The sequence below is a fragment of the Macrobrachium nipponense genome, chromosome 42, assembly GCF_015104395.2.
Source record: "Macrobrachium nipponense isolate FS-2020 chromosome 42, ASM1510439v2, whole genome shotgun sequence".
NCBI classification, from domain to species: Eukaryota; Metazoa; Arthropoda; class Malacostraca; order Decapoda; family Palaemonidae; genus Macrobrachium; species Macrobrachium nipponense.
This window is the reverse complement of record NC_061103.1, coordinates 44,189,633-44,210,397: the sequence shown is the minus strand read 5'-3', so window position 1 is coordinate 44,210,397 and position 20,765 is coordinate 44,189,633. Positions and strand designations below refer to the sequence as shown.

The following is a 20,765-nucleotide window of genomic DNA, read 5'->3' as shown; positions in this document are numbered from 1 at the left end:
GTCCCTACAATGGAGGATGAAGAGTTTTGGTCACCAACAGTAGATCACCCGTACGAGCAAATTCCCTTGTCGGCAGAAGTGAGGAAAGGACTTGCTGTGGTGGGTGGACGACGACAATCTGACAGTGGGTGTCCCCCTTCAACAATCCTCCCCAGACCTCTTGCTGTTCTCGGATGCATCACTAGAAGGCTGGGGAGCCCATATGGAGGAGTTGATGGTGTCAGCAAAATGGAGTTGCAAGGACAGAGAAACTCCATATAAACGTGCTGGAGTGAAAGCAGCTTTCCTGGTCTACAAGAATTCAGGAGAGAGTAAAGGGACACTCGGTGGTATTTGATGTCAGACAACACCACAGTAGTAGCTTATAATAAACAAGCAAGGAGGCCTAGTTTCTCGGCAGTTACATGTGATGACAGTTCAACTTCACCAGTGGGCTATAGAGAACCTGGTAGACATCAAGGCCAGGTATATTCCGGGAAAAAGAAACATAGTGGCCGACAAGTTGAGCCGCAGGGATCAGATTCTGGGAACGGAGTGGTCCTACACAAACAGGTAGTGGACAGGATGCTCATGTTGTGGGGAAGGACCGATCATAGACCTATTCGCAACCAGGTACAACAAAAGTTGGAAGTGTATTGTTCAGTAGTCCCGGACGCAGAGGCAGCAGCAGAAGATGCGCTACAACACCCCTGGGACAATCTGGACGTGTAACGCATTTCCTCCATTTTGTCTAATCCGTCAGGTTCTGAACAGGGTAATGCGGTCTCAGAACCTCAAGATGACCCTGGTACCCAGCCCCGTTATGGCCGAAAGCAGAGTGGTTTCCAGACCTACTGGAACTCTAGTAGATGTGCCAAGAGAGTTACCTCCAATGGAGCAACCTTCTGTGTCAGCCTCACGTGGAGAGGTACCACCAGTCGGTGAAGTCCCTATCGCTTCACGGGTGGAGACTGTCAAGTATCTCCTCCGAGAGCGAGGGTTTTCGCAGAAAGCAGCAACTCAGATGGCAGGTAATATCAGAAAATCATCTGCGACAGTATACCAAGGGAAGTGGTCAGCATACTGTGATTGGTGTCGTAGGGGGAACGTGTCTCCACTCGGTACCACTATTCAGCAGTTAGCAGACTTTCTGATATATCTCAGAACAGAAAAACATATGTCTGTATCTGCAGTGAAGGGGTACAGGGCTGCTCTAGCCTCAGTCTTACGAATGAAAGGAGTGGACATATCGTCTTCATGGGAGTTGGCCATGCTGATGAGGAGCTTTGAACAGTCATGCCACCAAAGGAGCTAAAACCCCAGATTGGGATCTGACCAAGGTACTGAGTAGTCTGACAAAACCCCCTTACGAACCACTAGGCAGTCCACGGATAGGAGCCTGACCCTGAAGACAGTCTTCTTATTGGCCCTGGCTTCAACCAAAAAGGGTGGGGGAGCTACATGGCCTCTCATATCTCATAAAGCACTCGAGAGGTTGGAGATCAATGGTGTGTGAGTTTGTCCCAGAATTCGTGGCAAAGACCCAAAATCCAACAATAGTAGACGGCAGATTCGACTCCTTTACCATACCTTCCTTGGCAGACTTTGTAGACAACGACGAAGCTGAAATGCTCCTGTGCCCCGTCAGGGCACTAAGGGAGTACTTAAAGAGAACAAGGCACCTCAGGCCGGGTGCCAGAGGTTGTTCGTAAGTACAGGACGGAACAAGAAGGAAGTGTCAAGAATACAATATCATTTTGGCTAAGGGAGACAATCAGAAATGCTTATACTGCAGAAGACAGAGGGTCAGATAGCCAGGTGGGAGCTAGAGCTCATGACATCAGGGGTTGTGAGTGCTTCCCTAGCATTTAAGAAGAACATGTCTGTGGATAAAATTCTGAAAAGCTGGCGTTGTGGAAGCGCAAACAACTTTCACTCATTTATTTGAAAGATGTGCCCATAGATCCTTGGACACCTTTTCTTGGGTCCAGTGGTGGCGGCCCAACAAGTGATATAGTTCATCCAGTGCCCCTGGCGGGTCAGTTTGCGTCTAGTCTAAGATGAAGGTATGAAAGTAGAATGAATGGGATGACTGGTCTTTTTTTCTTTACTACTTTCTTCCTACTCCTTTAACTACGGGCAATATGAAGGAGAGTACCGTCATGTGCTGGAACGGACTAGATGCAGGTGAGATGGTCAGCCATACTGTGAAGCTATCTTAGCTGATGATATACTTTTCAGTAGCAAACACACCCCTCTGGATAATAAGGAAAGAGGGGTGAAGGTGGATCCAGTCGCAAGGGACAAGAGTAAACAGTAGAATGGTATCTACACCCAGTGGGAGGAAAACCAATAGATCCGCTTATATCTTTGGTCCTAGGTTCATTGTCCCATTCTCTAGAATTTCCCTATATATGTCGGAAATGGATAAGGTGGCAAACTTCCAGTCAGTGTAGAGACTTACCTCCCTCCAATAGTAAGTCTATCCTAATGTTAAGACCGAAGGTTTGTTTCGTGTATGAACAAATACCAAATTTGTAACTAATTTGTATTTTTCATAACTAACAAACCTGAGGTCTTAACAGTTTAAAGGCCCACCTCGAACCCACCCCTCTAGCAGTCTAAACTGGGTTAGAAATATAACTGATGGGTCACAGGTAGCCGTGGGCATTCTGGGTATACATGCCCCGTGACCTGGTATAGATTGGCCATTAGTCCCTGGATCTCACAAGTGTAATTTTAATTCTACGGTTTCCAGCTTGGCGCTAGTAAATCCTAATGTTAAGACCTCAGGTTTGTTAGTTATGAAAAATACAAATTAGTTACAAATTTGGTATTTATTAACATTGTCTTTATAGAAATACGAAGGAAAACTTTGAATGGCCGTATCTCAAAACTATACTTATTGACCTTCAAAATCTATCTTCTCACTTAGTTTTAAAGCTATAACATTGAAATTTGGTATATAACTCAGAAAGACATTATAGAACAATCAAATAGAGCCCTTTTTTTTCCAATTTTGTTTCGTATTTTTTTTGTATAAATTTTTTTTCTCCCGATTTATAGGGTTTATTTTTTTACCATATTGAAAAATTCATATCTTACAAAAAAATGACTTTTAGAAAAAAAAACTCTCCATTCGATTGGAGGTCTACATCAGGTCTATATATGGTAGTAATCCCAGGTCTTAATATTAAATATCAGGGAGGAGATAGAATTTGAAAAATGGTTATTTTCGGGATAAATCGCCCTGGCGTCACAAAACCGAAGGTCAGAGGCGAAAATCGTATGCGGTTTGGAGATGTCCCAAGTCACCTTATTAAGTGGTATGAATATCAAAGTCCTGTCCTTAAAAAAGGGCATTAGCTGGCTGGCCCCCTTAAGTTCGTATTCAATGAACCACTTCACTGTTAGGCCGATTCGTCCTCTCTGCGATTCTCTCCTCTACCTCCATACTGAATTTCCTTTGTTTTTGGACAGTGCACTCCTTCATTGTCTCCAAGAGAGGTGAGCTCACTCATCACCTTTATCAAACTGCAATGAAAATAAGAAAAGACCAACATTGATCAAACATTCGTTCTCCCACGTGAACAACATAAACATAATATTGTTCCGATACGTAATACAAACCCTCGGTCCTTTAACAATAGGAAGGTAACTAGCGGCAGCTGGGACGGTCGTAAGCTTTGAACAAGGGGAGAACGGTAGTTAACTGCGTTGTCCGATCGTGCGCGCGCCGCGCGCCCGAGAGGTGAAGAATCACTTTTGCTTTCGGCCGCGGGTGTGAAGGACGTGTTCGTCATCGCTCTCTGCCCGCTTCATCGTCGTATGCTTTGTTTATAGTGTTTTTCTACTAATGGTTTGGTTTGACTTGAAAATGAAACTGTAAGTACACTGTTTTCATTTTCATTACTTAATTATGAATCAACATGGAGCTATCGCCGTAGAGACGGCGATTTCCGCTCTTTTCATGAATTGAACCCTTGAATTATGTCTCGGTGCGAGGGCGGGCGCACTCGCGCCGAGTCATGTATTTTGGGCGAAAGTGTGGTAATTGAAAGATGTAAGTACTCTTTTTCATTATATTTTTGCCCTGTGCGTTCGTTGCCGAGAGCTTGATTGCGCTCGGCAAGAGCCTCTTATTTTGTATGAATAGAATGCAATGAAAGTGGATTCGCAATGCAGTTTTCTTTTCATATTTTCATTTATTATGCATCAATTAATTTTGGATCAATTTCCCGCTCTTACCCGGGAATTAATCCTTACGATTTATTGCTGTGAAAGTGAAAATAGCAAGTGCAGTATTGTTTTCATTTTCATATATATTTATGATAGCATCATATTATTATGGATCAAGTTTCCGCTCTTACGGGAATTGATTTTTCCCTCTTTAAGTTCTATGAAGTGAATCGCAAGTGCAGTATTCTGTTTCATTTTCATATTACTTTTCACTGCTGTGCGGGGGTAGGGGAAGCGAGGTCTGCCAGGAAGTCGTCGGAAAGTCTCCCGCGACTCCCTTGGTATCCGATTCTACGTCTTCTTTCCTGCCGCTCAGCTTCCTCGTATTTTGTTTTTGGGGTCTTCCTTCCGTTCGGGGTGGGGGGGGCATGTCTCCCCCCCCCGTGCGTGAGGAACCCCTCTTACTAATCTGTCTGTGCTACCGCAGGTGCTCAGCCGTGGGAGACGACCTTGGACAGGTATGGACCACTGCGGCTGCAGGGCGTGCTAGCATCCACGATACCGCTGCAGAGTCTAGCGAGATCTGGGGCGGTGACCTTGTTGTGGTCTCCACGACAACCTTCACGGCCGCTTATGCTGCTTCCCCCCGCTGGTCTACACTCCCCATGCTGTGTCGGTGACGCCGTCTGCCGCTTCTAGGGTCCGGTCGCCGCCAGTACCGAGGAGGGTATGCCGCCGCCGCCTGTGTTTTCTTCGTGTTGCCTGCCCCAGACTTCTGCTGTTCCAGCAGCTCGCCCTGGACCGGCCGCCAGTACCACGCTGGCTGCCGATGATTCTACGAGGCGATGGCTGGGCCTGCCGTACCTGTCGCTGATGTGGTTCCCGCTACTGGCTTGGCTGTCCCTTCTGTGTTTACCGCTGCCGCTGTTCCTTCCTTGCCGCTCCTGAGCTGGTTGCTGTTCCTGTCGCTCCCACCTGGTTCCTGCGCCTGTCCATGCTGGTCCTGCCCATGGTGTGTCTTTCCCGAGTCCCAGGTCCTTCCGGACAGGTGCCAGTCGGGCCGTGTTGCTTCGGCAATAGGCCCGACTCCGGCCTGGATGGAGGACCTGACGACTGTCCCTGCGTGAGCTGACGAAGAAGAGGAAGGTGTCATCTTCGTCTTCGTCTGTTGCTGCCTCTTCCCCTTCGACTTCTAAGGCCCATAAGCCGAAGAAGAAGAAGGCTGCCTCCCCCCCCTAAGAAGTCTTCCTTCGGGAACTTCTAAGGGCCCGTCCCACCTCGGTGGGACGGGGGTCCTTCTGCTGGTCCTCCTGCTCCTTCGGGAGCGGGGCCCGTCTCCCCTTACCGTAAGGAAGAGATAGACGGGGACCAGAGGAGTATCGGTTAGCTCTGGTACTTCCTCGCCTGGTGCTAGCGGCGATGCCGCTACGCAGGTTCTGGCTCGGTCTCTCGTTCGCGGGAGATCCCGAGTGTACGCTCTCCCTCGGGAGACCGTGCAGCCAAAGTTTCGGCGCCAGAGTTCGTTCGGCGCCAAGACCACGGCACGGAGCAGAAGGCTGGCGAGAACCGCTCAGGTGACTCTCGCCAGGCCAGCGGCCGCTCTCGCAGCGACCAGCTGGTAACCGGGTTTTGTTATTCCCCCTAAGAAGACTCCTTCGGGAACTTCGAAGGCTCATCACATTCCGGTGTGACGGGGGGGTTCTTCTGCTGGTCCTCCTGTTCCTTCGGGAACGGGGCCCGTCTCCCCTTCTGAGAAGAAGAAGAAGACGGGGACCAAGGGTGTGCTGGCTACCGCTGGTACAGCCCCTCGCCTGGTCTTGGCAGCTCTGCTACTAAGCCAGGTACCGGCTCGGTTTCTCAGTCCGCAGAAAGTTCCGAGTGTACGATCTCCTTCGGGTGACCGTGCAGCCAAAGTTAAGACGCCTGAGTTCGCTCAGCGTCATGACCGAGGCATGGAGCAGAAGACTGTCGAGAGCCGCTCAGGTGACTCTCGCCAGGCCAGCGGCAGCTCTCGCAGTGACCAGCCCCGGTACCTCGGGTGGACGTGACGGTCTCTGACCGGCCACGGGTTGAGGCTGGGAAGAGGTCCCCCAGGTCCCCTTGACCGACGGTACCAGCTCGGCTGGTACCAGCGGTTTGACGTGCCGCGAGGACGCTCACCGGTCTCACGGCGGAAAGCGAGCTCTGCAGGTCACCTGACCGCCGCTCCCACAGGGACCGGGCGGGAACGGGTACGACCAGCAGCAGCTCGTCTGACGCACGGGACCGGGGTCGACGTGCTCAGTCGAGCCGCTCTCCACAGGTGAGCGGCACGGCCAGGCCTGCAGATCGATCCCTACCGCGGGTTGGTGATCGGCTGCAGCCCCCCCCCCCACGTACGCTGGTCCTGCCAGCGAGCGGGGGGGGAGCGTCAGGTCTGTCTCTCCACTACCCTCAACTTCCTCGGGCTACACCGGGAAGAGCGAGGTAGCTAGGAGTGATCGTGAGAGGTGCGCCGCTCACGATCCGTCACGACGCCGCACGTGCCACGTATGGTCTTAGGACCAACCAGGACGTACGCGCAAGTGATTGGAGGCGACCGTCAGGGGGAGAGGGGGTAGCGTCAGTTCTTGTCTCTCCGATACCTTCAACTTCCTCGGCATACGCCAGGAAGAGCGAGGTATATAGTGATCGTGAGAGATGCGCCGCTCACGATCCCGTCACGACGCGCACGTGCCAGGTTGGTCTTAGGACCAACCAGGACGTACGCGCAAGTGATTGGAGGCAACCGTCAGGGATCTGTTGCTGGTCCTTCTTCTGAAGGAGGAGGGTCCTGGGACTGCTCTTGTTGGAGGACTGGACGGTCCTACTCTCAGACGCTGTAACTACCGAGATTCAGAGTAACTTTACCCAGGTTATTGCACTGATTCGTCAGCACAACGACCGGGGTGGGGGGAAAGGTCGCCGCTCCCACCAGCAGAGCCCATGGTCTCTGCTCGAGTCGTTTTGGGGCCCAGAGGGAACCCAAACCGACGGGTGTGGGTATGCCGCGATCGCAGCTTGCCGATTCTGTCTTGAACCAGAGTCTCTCGTCTCCGGACAAGAAGGCTCTCTCAGTTCTGGCCGGTCGATCAAGCTACTTCCACCTCCTCTACTGCGACAGCGGCGTTTCTACGTGTCTTCGGACACCGTATTTAAATACTCCTTCGGTCCTCCTGAGAGGTTTCGACCTCGACGAGGACTGGAATGAGTCGGAGGACGGTATCGGCTCTCTCCTGTCAGGTGTCGATCGCCCACCCAGACGACGTTCACAGTGGCGGCAGACCCTTACCTACAGTGAGAGTTTGTAACCCTCCTCGGGGAAAACGTTTTCTCCTGACGATACGTTTTCCCAGACTCTGAGAGGCCATCGACCGCAAGGCGATGGCTGCTCCTACTCTTCTCCAACTGCTAGTTCCACTGGGAAGGCGAGCGAGTATCCAATTCTCCATCCCCCATTCCCTCTCTCCTTCGGCTACGAGGGAAAGGGGAAGGATCCTACAGAGATTTCTCTGTAGGATCCCACGTTGGGGACTGCGCTACCGGGGAGGGGGGACCTTCGGGTCCTACCTGACGTAAGCCCCGGTCGTTTAGGAGGGATCCTGCCCCATTCTCGATTTCTACGGGAATCGAGAGGACCACCAGCCGATATCGTTTGACGAATTCGGTGGGGGTTTCGCAGACTGCTTAGAATTCTACGGAATTTCTAGCGCATTCAGAGTGTTAGAGTTTCTTATGATCTCCAAACACTTAGGCGAGACCACGGTCCAAAGTGAGCGAGACGAGAATCCCCGATATGTTACACGATAATCGGGAACCTCGCCTATGCTCGAATTCCTGGAATTTCTAGCATTAGGAAGAAGACTGCTGCTGAAAGAAGACTATCTCCACAGTAGGCGACCAACCTGGAATAGAGAAGAACAGACGGGAATATCCAGTTTGGCTGGAAACTATCGTCTTAGTATTCTGTTCACCATTGAAGCTTTCCTTCGAGGAAGACTTCTCCTTCACTCTCTTTAATAGAGAACGAAGGTGGTCGATCTCCAATCCTTATTTTGTTTTCTTGAAGGAAAGAATTTAGGATGGAGATCGTTGTTCAGAATCCTACAAATATACTACGTATATAACCTCGCGACATGATTCTGCTAAGCAGTTGAATGGTCGAGGGGTAGGCGAATATCCTGGTTATTCTACGGATTGCGACTTAGACGAAAAGTATTCTAATTGAACTGCAACCCGGTTGCCTGCAACCTCCCAGGAGTTTCCAGTTTCAATTTTATATACTTATGGTGTTGTCACACAACACCATTTAAGCTTTTATATTTACCGAAATTCGTTTCGCTAAATATAATTGCTCGAGCATATCTTTTTAGCTCGGTGGTTCTAGCCGAACGCATCCTTCGTGGAAAGGATTACTTGGCAACTCAGGATGACGAGTCAGCGACAGCTACTGCGTATTGAATTGCCCGAGGCATTTCAGTATCAGCTGCCAGCTTTGAGGTAGACGGTTTGTTTATGTCTTTCTCACCTGCTTTGATTGAATAACAACCGTATCTCTGCCCAACAATCACAGACTTAAGTCTCTGATTAACGGGGATTCTCGCATACATGAATGACCATCTACTGCTGAGAAACGCTAGTATTCATCGTCTTCGGTATTGCGAGAATTTTTAAACAGAGATATCTATTCGACTCTCATCTTTCTGTTTACCGCACGGTAACAGAATTCTGTAATAGTCTCTTGCTGCATCGTATCCGATAATGCTGAATGATTTTTGCGGAATCTGAGTTTGTCCTCAAAATATCTTGTATTCGGAGTGTACAATTGTTCATTGTTCACCCCGGATTAGCAGATGTATGAAAGACATCGCCTACTCCCACACCTGCCAGCTCACTTCCAAACGTTCAGCCCATGAGAAGCAGTTCTTCAAGCGGCTCACCCCTGTGTTTCATTACTGAAGAACGCCCCGCTTTCATTGCACAACGGACAGCAATGAAATGGCGGTTAGCGTTTTCAGTCATTTGTAAGCACAGGTTTAGAATCTTGAGATTCCTTCTCTCGATTCAGCTGGAATGACGTAGGTTGCATTCATTGCCTACCTTCGTCTTCAACGTCACAGTGTTGTTTCTCCTTAAGCTGAGATTCAACGTCTATGAGATTTTCTTGCCATCAGGGACCTCGGTCTTTTGAAGGCATTGACTTTCGCCTTTTGAGCTTATGCATTAAGAGAATCATCGCCGCGCCGTCCGGCATCGGTGACTAACAAATATTTTATTTGTTTGGTCTCTCAGCATAACTCTTTAAAGGGCGAAGGTCACGTGACTTACTCGGATGCTTGGACAACTTGCCTCTACTGATTACCGAACCAGTCAGTCGGCAGCTGTCAGAGCGCCCCGAGTCAGTACGAACTATGCTGTGGACTTAGTTCGGTTGTTCCAGAGCAATCATTACTTCGTCTTAATAGCTTGTCAGTATGAGTACTGTACATAACCAAAGTCGAGAAGAGGGATAGGTCATACGACTATTCCCTTCTTTTCGTCTTAGGTAACTGCATGACTTCTCTTGAGAAGTCAAGCACAAAGGGATGGGGATTTGTGACGCTCGATTTCGTACCGATCTTCGTAGCGAAGACTCCGAACCCTTCGGTAACTGACGATTGGTTCGAGTCCTTCACAATACCCTCCCTAAGGGACGTCACCGCCTCCGATACGAAGGCTATGCTGCTTTGTCCTGTGAAGGTGCGACGGAGCTGTCTGAAGAAACTCGACACCCAGGATGAGTGTGGACGCCTCTTCATCATTCTCTCGCGTTCCGCAAGAACTTCTCCGTGGCGCAGGTAATGAAGGCAGGCGCCTGGTCCAACCGGACCGCATGCACCTCCTTCTACCTTCAGGATATTTGCCCACAGTTTACCTTGGATCTTTTTCCTTGGGAAAACCGTGGTGGTTGCTCAACACTTGTGTAGTTTAACCCAGAACCCTCGCAGGCTGAACAGCATCGAGTCCTGGTGTGACCGTAAGAATGGATGAGGAATGAGAGTGTGACTGGCTCCTCTTCCCATCTTTTTCTTCCCTCTACCTTTGGGTAGAGGGACACGGTCGTCACCCTGCTGGGTAAGGACGAGATGCAGGTGAGCTACTCAATAGAGCACCATCCTATCCCTTTCAGTAGGGATAGGAGTAAATATCCACCACTTCCTCCAACAAGGGGGAGGAAGTGGATGCCAAATTGAGACAAACCCATCATTTTGATGATTGTCTGCTTGCAAACAGGAACAAGTTCTTGCTTGCTGGTACGAAGAGATACGCTTGCCTCTCTCTTAGTACTTGGCCCAGAGGTCTGACCATTGATCCTGCGGTGCACACCCCGATCAATCGGACAGAGGTTTGGATCCCTCCCTGCTCTTACGACCAGGGAGGCACTCCAGGGTGGACGAAACACCAGTTGTTCACCAAAAAGACTCAGATTCCCCCCAATCCCACAAGAAGTGAGTCTTCCTATTGTTAAAGGACCGAGGGTTTGTATTACGTATCGGAACAAATGACAATTTGTCGAAAATTGCATTTTTCCTAACTATACAAACCTGAGGTCCTTTACATATAGTCCACCTCATACCACCCCTCACTCTGCAACTTTTGCATGGGCCTAAAGCAAAAGTGATTCTTCACCTCTCGGGCGCGCTGGGCGCGAGCACGATCGGACAAGCAGTTAACTACCGTTCTCCCCTTGTTCGAAGCTTACGACCGTCCCAGCTGCCGCTAGTTACCTTCCTATTGTTAAAGGACCTCAGGTTTGTATAGTTAGGAAAAATGCAATTTTCGACAAATTGTCATATTAAAATGATTAAATCCTAAACACTAGCTTAACAGCTGCCTAACCTAATCAACCTAATACTAACAACAACAAAATAATGTAAAGATAAAAAATCAAACATTCATTCACATAAACCCAATTTTTCCATACTACTACAGCTTAATGAGTTTTAACTTATCAAGTAATTAACATTACCCAATAAGTTTGGAACTTAATAGCTGACCTATGCCCAATACAGTATATACAGAGTTCATAACTGAAGTAAAGTAATTTTTACCAAAGGAAGCTGCATTGTCAGTTATTACCATTTATGGCTGTGGTTAGCCATTTGTGACAGTGATGACTGAAGAATACAGATCAATGTGTGCGTGTGTGTGTGCGCGCACGTGTGTGAGAGAGAGGGAGAGACTTAACTCTGGGAACACCGTAACTGCAAAAATTAAACTTACACCATATATGATTAAAATTGTGATGTTAAAAATATAGTTTCCAATTATTGGTTTACTAACTGATATCATTGCAGGAACTCTGTTGTGGGTAGCCGAACGTGAAGTTGAGATAAGGAAAAGGCTGTCTTGTTTCATCTGGAGGTGAGGAAGAACCATTGTAGTGATGGTTTGTGTCTTTAGAGATCAGCTTGGTCTTTGACAATAAGTTTTATAAGTTTTTTATAATTTATGTTGCCATATGTAGGTCCATTTTACTAAATTTTTATGAGAAACAGTGCCATGGTGTACAAAATATTTTAAGAGTTAATTTCAGTATAATATTGATTGGCTTTCATTTCTGAGACAGTTGATGAGTTTCCATGTGCACTTTGAGACGACAAAATCAGGTATTTGTGAAATATTGGTATACTTTTTCCATCTTTCTTCCTGTTAAGTTCTTTTTGTCTCTCAGTTTTTATCATTGGTTAAAGCTATGAAATCTGATCTCCTTTGAGCATCTTTGTGTTTTTCACCCCTTAGAAGCAAAGGTCTAGGCTAAAATTATTTTTATATCGAAGCAGGCATAAGGAATTATGTAAGAATCTCTGACGTACGTATTAGAATATAGCTTGCATGGAGTTGCAGGATAAGTACAGTATTGTATGGAGCTTAACGCACGGTGTTATAACATGCACTTTGATAATTATAATACGGATAATCAGAGTCCAGAACTTTGATAATTAAATTTTATATTGGTTTTTAGATTGGTGTAGAAAATTTTTCTATCATATTAGAGTAAGAGTTATAGTTTTGAAGATTTCTTTTTAGCATTTTTGTATCCAAATCTAAGAATATAATTAGATAGTCATATGTCTAACCTACTTGTTCTTCAGTTGTAGGTTACCTAAAAGCTAACACAGTTTGTGTGAGCCTTTAGTCTAATAATTATGTACAGTATACCCTACAAAATTAGTGTTTTCAAGGTTTAAGGGTAGAATTATTATTGATTTTTAAAGGCTTATATTTAGCTGTGCCATCAGAGTCGGAACATAATATATAAATTATATATCACAAGAGATCTAAGGGCATTTTTGCTTCAGAATAATTTTACTGTACACATAGAGCATCTTAAAATTAGTCTTGATACTAATATTTTTTTGTATACAGCTTGGCAATTTTTACTGTCATGGAACAGATTGGTTAAAATGATCCTGGTCTAGAATTTCACTTCACCACAATTTCTTCTTGCATAAAGAAGCATATTCTGCAAATAGCAAAGTCTGATGTATTAAATGCTTATTCAGCCACTGTGTAGAAAGTAGAACATTCCATAATTGAAATACAGCTCAGTGGTTGCTAAGTGAGGGGAGCTACCTCAGAAAGAGATAACGTAACTCACTGGATTTTCTCAGATTTTTTGTAATTCTCCTGTGTAGATGTCTTAGTTGAGCTGTAAACTTGTTTGGTGTTTTATTTATACTATATTAATTCATCCAGGAATGTTGAGAAATAATTGTTGACATCTTCATATCTTCATCTTTGTGCTGTTAAATTTTGCTGAATGATGTAAAGCAATTAGGTTTTATTTTTGTGTTACAGTACCCTGCTTGTGTCAACAGATAACTTGTGCTGTTTTAGTATCTTGCTTGTTTAATTGCTTGCTTTCAATAATTGTTCCTTGATGTACGTAGTTGTTATATTTTTCATATTAATGTAAACTTGAACATGCATCACTCCTTGTAAATTGTCATCCTGTCGATTTTTATATGATATTTAAATGTTGATCTGTAGATCATTGTTTCACGACTTCAGCTGCTGTCACCCAGTTGTGCATAGCGAGTAGAAGGAAAACCAGATGACTGTCATGTATTTTATTATGATCTGTAATGTGATCAATACTATTTACACCGATGCTCCTTTTCTCTTTTAAAATAAATTCTCGTCAAGGCCAAGATATTACAATATTATAATATAGTCTTTTACAGGCATGGCAGGACTGCCGAAGTGTTTACTGCTCAGGTCATTATCATTACTGAAGAGTAGCTTAACAGATCCCCTGAGTCAGACTCATAGACATAGGTTTTGCCTGAGGAATTTGTTTTTTTAAGAGAGAAGTGAAAATTGCCTTATATTTATGTCTTGATTCAAGTTCCATCCTGAGGCATGCTAGACATTATGTACAGCAACCCCTTTTTCTCCCTAACTAAATCATTCTCCATCATAATCATACAATCACCCACTGAGGCAATTGTTCCTAGTTCGTTGCAGGTAGACATTTGGCTGTTTTTTGACATTACCTTTTTCCGTATTTATAAAATTTAGGAATTGTATGTGTTGGATTGCATTTAGATTCTTATAACAAGATTATTTATTAAATAGAATACACCAAAAGTAATAGTAGTTAGAGAGGTAGTGCCCTAACACCTTTTAGTGGTAGCTCACCCTCGCTTTAACCACTGGTAGTACCAAAATCATTTGCTGTATTTGAAGTGGATTGCTTTCTTTTACAGTGACAAATGAAGCAAAGGTAAAATGTAAATGGATTATATGATTACAAAACATGATTGGTTGTTAGTAAGTTTACATGTTATGGAAATATACTGATGTACATTTAAGTAGTATTTCAAGATAGAAGAGTCATATTTTAAACTATTAGCAAAGGAATTTTTTTTTTTTTTTTTTTTTTTTTTTTTTACCAAATAAGAGTCTGGTGAGTTTTAATTTTAAGGGCTTCTATACTTTATCTGGTTATAAGTAAAATGTTTAAAAATTAAAATTAGGGATAAGTATCAAGACCAGAGGTAGTGATATCGGCGATCAAAACATTCTTAGTGGAGTAGCTTTTGGGAGGAGTAAATCTCACATATTACTGCAAGGTCATGCAAACCAGTGTAAGGGAAGAAGGAATGCAAGATGAAACTGCTTTGCCAGTTGAAGAACACTTTTTAATTCCAGTTAACCTCATCTCTGAATTTTGATTCTTGTAGGCTGTGTGAGGTAGTTAGCTTTGTCATTGTGAATTTATTAGAGAATGTGTGTCAGTGCGATTTATAAATCACATTTTTCTATTGTTGTTATGCATGGTTAAAGGCTGTAGACAGGGTTAATTTGCCATTACATTGAGCAAATAGTAATGAAAATGGTTTGTGAGACACCCTCTGTAGGAGGCATTGCTTGTTACACTTGGACCAACATTCACTATAATTCTAGGTCTGATTAGCAGTAGATATGTGCAGCATTTCTTGTCATTTTAGTCAAATTTTCAGTGTCATCATTTCTTGGCCATCATTTTTTTATCAGTAGTATTTATTTTATTTCACATGCTCAGATAGTTCTTGGATGCAGACTGTGCAGTTGCATTTTGCTGAGAATATGTCGAATGCTTTTATGGGTACATGTTGATATTTGTGTCCTAGTCCACAAACAGAAGCAACAGACTACTTAGCCCCTAATGCCATCTGTTGTATAGATTATAAATATTCCCCTTACAAATGGTATGGACTGTTCAGATAGTCCTTGTTAATGAACTCTACCATGAAACAAAACTTTATATGGCTTTTGCATCCTCCAAATTGATACTAGAATTTCTTTGGTTATCAGATTGACTTATAACTCACATGAGAGCATATTTGTCTTATCAATTTGATGGCTGCCTTTCCCTAAAGTGTGAGTGCTTGAAATGGAGAAAACTTAATTATTATCTTTGTAGTCTCTACTCACAAGGGTTTTTTTTTTTTTCTTAAGAGAGGAAGAAGAGCTATCCTTCTGAGCATATTTCTGATACTTTGTACTATGTACGTACTCACTCATGAGGGTCAGGTTTAGATCTTGGCTTTAATTGTATAAACTTCATTTAAATAGTAAAATACAGTCTGTTTGTGGTGTACCTAAAAGTATTTTTGTGATTTTAGGAGTTAGCCTTGATTCATATGTACACTTAACCATGTGCAACCCAATACTTAGTATCATAATCTATTTGTAAGTGGATTTCAGGTCTGAGCAATGGACTCAGAAACTAACTTGGCAGAATGTGATACTATACTCTGTTTTTTGCCTTTAACCAAGTGTAATGACCTTAGTGAAAATAAATATTATAGTATGTATCAATAAACCATGGACTTGCCTAGAAAATTTCTCGATTGTGTAATTTATATTAGTTTGTATGTTCTGTTATGTAATCTCATAATGAGTGCAATGTCATCTCTATGCAGTAATAGGTTAAAGACAGTTTGAGCTTTAAGTAATTTGTACTACTTATACTTATCAAGGAACAATTTTTATATGACATTTGGATTTGTAATCTTTTAACCTTAGGATTTTAACACTTTGGAAAGATCTCAGATGATGACTAGCTTAGGTTTTCTCTCTTACCATTTCATTTGCTTTTGCATAATATGTGTGTACTGTAACTACGTACATTATTGTATTTCATTTGAGAAATATTAAGAAGTCTCGGAGAAAGCTGTCACGTGTTTATCATCCAGTTCTTGAGATTCCTGGATCTTGGTTGCATTTTGAATGGAAAATTATAAATGAAGTTTCTATGTAAGAATGAATTTTTATTATTACCTTGTGATTATTGGGCCCCTACTGCACTTGCAGCATTTCATGGTTTTGTGATGTGACAGGTCTTGGTTTGTTAACAGAATATTTTTGTGGTTCCCAACACTTGGTCATGTTGATGAACAACAATGCTACCTTATTGACATATGCCAACAAGTAAGGAGGTTGAAGTTTCTCCTCACTTTGGTCAACTGGCAAGGCATATGCAAAAGTAGGCAGTTAGTCATGCCATTGCTCGGTAAGTCGGATACATTACATGCAGGTGTAATGTGTTAGGCCTGCTCAGCTCAATGGCTGTGGTCAGTTAGTAGGAACATAGTGGTTCCTACACCTTTGTATCACCTAAAGACTATCTTAGATTTGCCACTCAGTATCAAGAGTTGCACTGTTGTCCTATCTAAGCTAAATTATGTTTACAACTTGTCAGATCTTGAGACTTGATGTCCAAAATACTCATTAGAGATTTACATGAAGCAGTTATGATGCATTTGCAATGTTTGATATACGACTTTAAAATTTAAAGCACTATTTTGTATACTATACGTTCCCACTTAACAAAAGAAACTCTGAAAGTAGCCTTTCTTTCAGAAAAATTCAAGACTTATTTTCAGTGTGATTATGGTGTAGCTTTGACCTAATATGGGGTACGCTATATAATTATTTGAATATCGTAGTCGAGGTCCTCTATGTCTTAAAAACAGTTTCCTCAGGTCATATTTTAGGTATGTTTACATGTTATTTAGAGATCCCTGCAACAGGTAAAGCTGTGGTATTATGTAATATAGCAAGTTTAATTACATAATGCAAGATACGGCTATGAATTATGGCGCTAAATTATGCACATAATATAAACACAGGATGCTTATAAAAGTAAAATAAAGATAAATGCTAAATCTGCTTCTGTTTTGATAGCGACAGCGCAATGTGTCTAATTACCCCTTACATTTACTTTATGACCATTTTCTTTAAATTTCTTTTCCTTTCATAGAAAACGATAAAACCCAATGTTAGGGGAAACACAAGCATTATACATGCCGTCATATTTTATTCCCTCGCTTTACTCTTATTATCATAAGCAGGCGATTTAAAAGAGCTTTTATTATCACTAAAGGGAAAACATCGTCATGCCTCGATACTTCTCTAACTAGGAAGATTTCTATCGAGAGAGTCTTCCTCCATGGGCAAATGCAGAGAGAGGGATCTGGGTTATTGTGGGCCCAGTTGGCATTTCAGACGATATACAACCTAAACAGAGTTAACCTTACCTAACCTAACCTCGGACACAGTGCTCTAACCTAGCCTGAGGGAGGGGGAAGGACGCTTTGCCGATAGTGACCCCCCCACCCCACCGTAATGTTCGGGGGGTCGGGATAATATTTTTTGTTTGGTGGCATGATATTTACAGTCTTTTCGTTATGTTTTTATGGGCATCCCCTACGGACTATTAAACATGCCGCAAGGTGGATACATAACGGGTAAAAAAACGTATGATGTCACTGTCTAGGCAAGAGCCTAGTGTTCTGTAATATGAAACTTATGAATCACAGCGACTATAAGCATGCAATATTAATCTGATACAGCAGTAAATGAGTTTATAACAACATAATTCTGACAACTACGAGTATACAACTACAAATCTGCCTCAGAAAACTAAACACGAAATGTTAAAAAACCTACCAGAGTTGTAGGTACACCAGAATTCACAACCATTATAGAACTTTCGTAAGTTGTTGGTAGTCATATTGTCATTACTCCCCGTCCAACCATAAGCTATGCCAGAACTCTAAATCATGTTCATAAGACAAAAAAAAAAAGATTTCATTTCTAATATCAGGACCCTTAAGTACTTCTCGTCACATCAATGACTCTACTGAGCCAAGTAAAATAGTCTACGAATAACCTTAATAAAAAAAAAGGATAATTCTACAGAATAGTTCCGCATGGACTACAAGGAACGTAACCGCGGATACGACACCCACTAGGGATTGGGGCGTCCAATGTATTTCGCCGTGTTTAGTACTGGCCCCTGGGGGTTAATTACAGTCGTCCGAATAAATATTACTTAAAAGTCTTGTTCAGGATGTAAAACTAAATAGAAAACAGCAACTGCCATAGCCTAGGCCGCAGCGGAATAGTACTGTAGATCTACCAAAAAAAGTATTGACAAACAAGGTCAGTACCATTAACAGACACTTAACAAATACGGAGCTATCCATAAGTAGGTTAGGTCCTATACCACGTACGTTAGGCTAAGCTACGTTGAACAGATTGTTTTTCGTTATCTTACACACTAACCTAACTCCTATTCCCGTCCTGTCTAAATAGTTTTAAGTGAATCACTGGACTAATCCTTTTTAAGGGTTATTAAAGGACTCTTTTTGGAAAAAAAAAAACCATATTGGAGCATGGAAATTTGCCCTCTGTAATAAAATATCAAGGTTCGAGTTATAACCGACTATTCTCCCCTACCACTATACTGATAAAATAATACATTCTTCGCCCTTCCAAGAACATCAGACCGTAGCCAGAAAATCACTGGTCATGAATGATTAAATACAGCAAATTTGATTTATATCTTCGACTTTCAACTAAAACTATTGCTCCATATTCAAGAGACCCCTTTCACTTACAAAGAACCCCCTGATCAGGGGTACCTAATCCTCAAACGGGAATGAGAGCTAATTATTAACACCTCGTTACTTGGAACAATATATTGGCCAGGTGGAATATACATCTAGTATATCGTTCCTGTGTGTTTTTTCTTTCTTTCACAAATATTAAATCGGCGCCAAGCTCCCGAATCACATTTTCGACCAAGTACGTCTGGTTCTACCAACTCATCTAGCGCTCACAGGAGCCAGCTAACACTAGCACTTACAATTCTCCCAGGGGAAATGAGGACATGTCGAAGCAAACCCCATTTCCCCTTTTAACATTATCTCAACTACATCTTTATGAAATCATTCATAACACTACCCAATCGGTTAAAGTGAAGCCTACACGACTGGATATTTCCTTGACCAAAGCAATCAGCCCTCGAGACAAGCAATAGATGTAGGTCTGTTGACTAACGTAACCCCGAGCTAACTTCCTTTAGCACTAAGTCTGAGATTGTGAGGAAGGCCTCTGGTATTTGTTATATATAATAAAATTAATATATGATTTAGAACCATCTGGTCACTTTTACCTGTTATATATTATTCCTAATGGCCACCAAGTCTGCTAAAAGTCTCTGTTTCTTCACACTTTCCTGATACGGCTGTCAACTTAGTTGTCACTACACAGCCTTGACACTGAACTGGCAATGAGCCAATGACTGTAGTCAACGAATACTTCCCACAAACTCTACATTCTTCGTTCTACCGTCCTTAGAGTAATGTTTCTTAGTGGGAATGTCAGCGACATCCAGAGACCTTGTCTGCAAAATTGTGCTTGGTTTCTATTTTCCTTTTCATGTCAGTGACAAATGCTATTCAGGCAGTCGTACCTACGTACAAACTTCTTGCATTAAAAGCGAGGCCACCTGCCGACTGTTGCAGAAGCTCTGATTTAAGACCGCCAGAGACTAGGGTACGGGTAGGGTACATTTGGTCCATTCTGAGGAAAATTACAGAAGCTTTTTTGGGGGCATTTTTACCCTTGGTGATGCTCCTTAGATCAAAACCAGGCTATGCACCTGTCATCATTTATAAAGTTATTTGTTCCTCTAAATTTCCTCATATTCCATTCTGGAAGTCTTAACAAACCCAGCCAATGGTCTTTCTACTTGCGAATACGTAGTAAGGCCAGCTAGTTTTGAATAACAATTATAAAGGAAGGTCATACGTGATCCAAATCGACAGGATAACAATAAAATAAAAACAACCTTTAGAAACATGAGAAGATATTTTATTTTCCTTAATGTTAGGCATACATTAAAATTCATCTGCGTATCTGACTACTTTTTTCCGAACGTAAGTAAATAAGGTTGTCTTTATGTCGCTGGGGACAAAAAAAAAAAAAAAAAAAAAAAAAAAAAAGCAATGAATTTGCATACACGGAGGATGGATAAATAGGCTTAGCGTATAGAATGAGACTGGAAAATGGAAATAAATAAACATACATGGAATTGGTGAGATTGTAAGAACTCATACACATATATAGTCATTAGGATAGCTTTGAAGAACCAGAATGAAAAATCCTTGGCTTTGAGCATTCAAAGGAAGAGAAGTCATCCTACACCACTAAGCCCTGTTACAGAGAGAGAGAGAGAGAGAGAGAGAGAGAGAGAGAGAGAGAGAGAGAGAGAGGAGAGAGAGGAGGATGAGGGAGAGACAAATAAGGGATTTGAGACAGCTTGCATGGATTTCACAAATATTTACAACATACGAGCCAAAAGATAAAAAAAAAAAGATCAAAACATTGAACACGACTAACACAACCTTGCTGTAGATCCTCTGAACTTCTTCGTGGGATTAAAACGATGTTTATATATGTTTACTGAAAGGGGTCTTCAATGAGTTATCTGAAACTCAAATACAAACACGATCACCAATTTGTGAGGCCGACTCTGATTGCTTAACTTTCCTGTATAGCAGATCAAATCTTCACTCCTCGAGAGATTACACTATACCTGAAGTATAGACTAAGACCAATGGGTCTGGGTGGGGTTGAGGGTGTGGGGAGAAGGTTTTAGGGGGCTAGGGGCGGGAGGGGATCGTTACTTAAACACTTAGGATCCAACGCAAGGTGGTAACAATGTTCGTTTTATACAACACAGCGTTGCCAAAGACTATGATGTTAGC

At 43.1% G+C, this 20,765-nt stretch overlaps 1 protein-coding gene across 1 annotated transcript in view; it reads left to right on the top strand.

The window, feature by feature from the left end:
• The window catches only part of LOC135213173 (MOB kinase activator-like 3), a 66,591-nt gene extending 50,621 nt beyond the window's left edge, over positions 1-15,970 (top strand). Inside the window, exon 6 of the mRNA XM_064247127.1 lies at positions 11,514-15,970. Coding sequence (XP_064103197.1) covers positions 11,514-11,541 — 28 coding nt within the window. The 3' untranslated portion in view covers positions 11,542-15,970. The remainder of the gene's footprint in view (positions 1-11,513) is intronic.
• Positions 15,971-20,765: the final 4,795 nt, after the last annotated feature.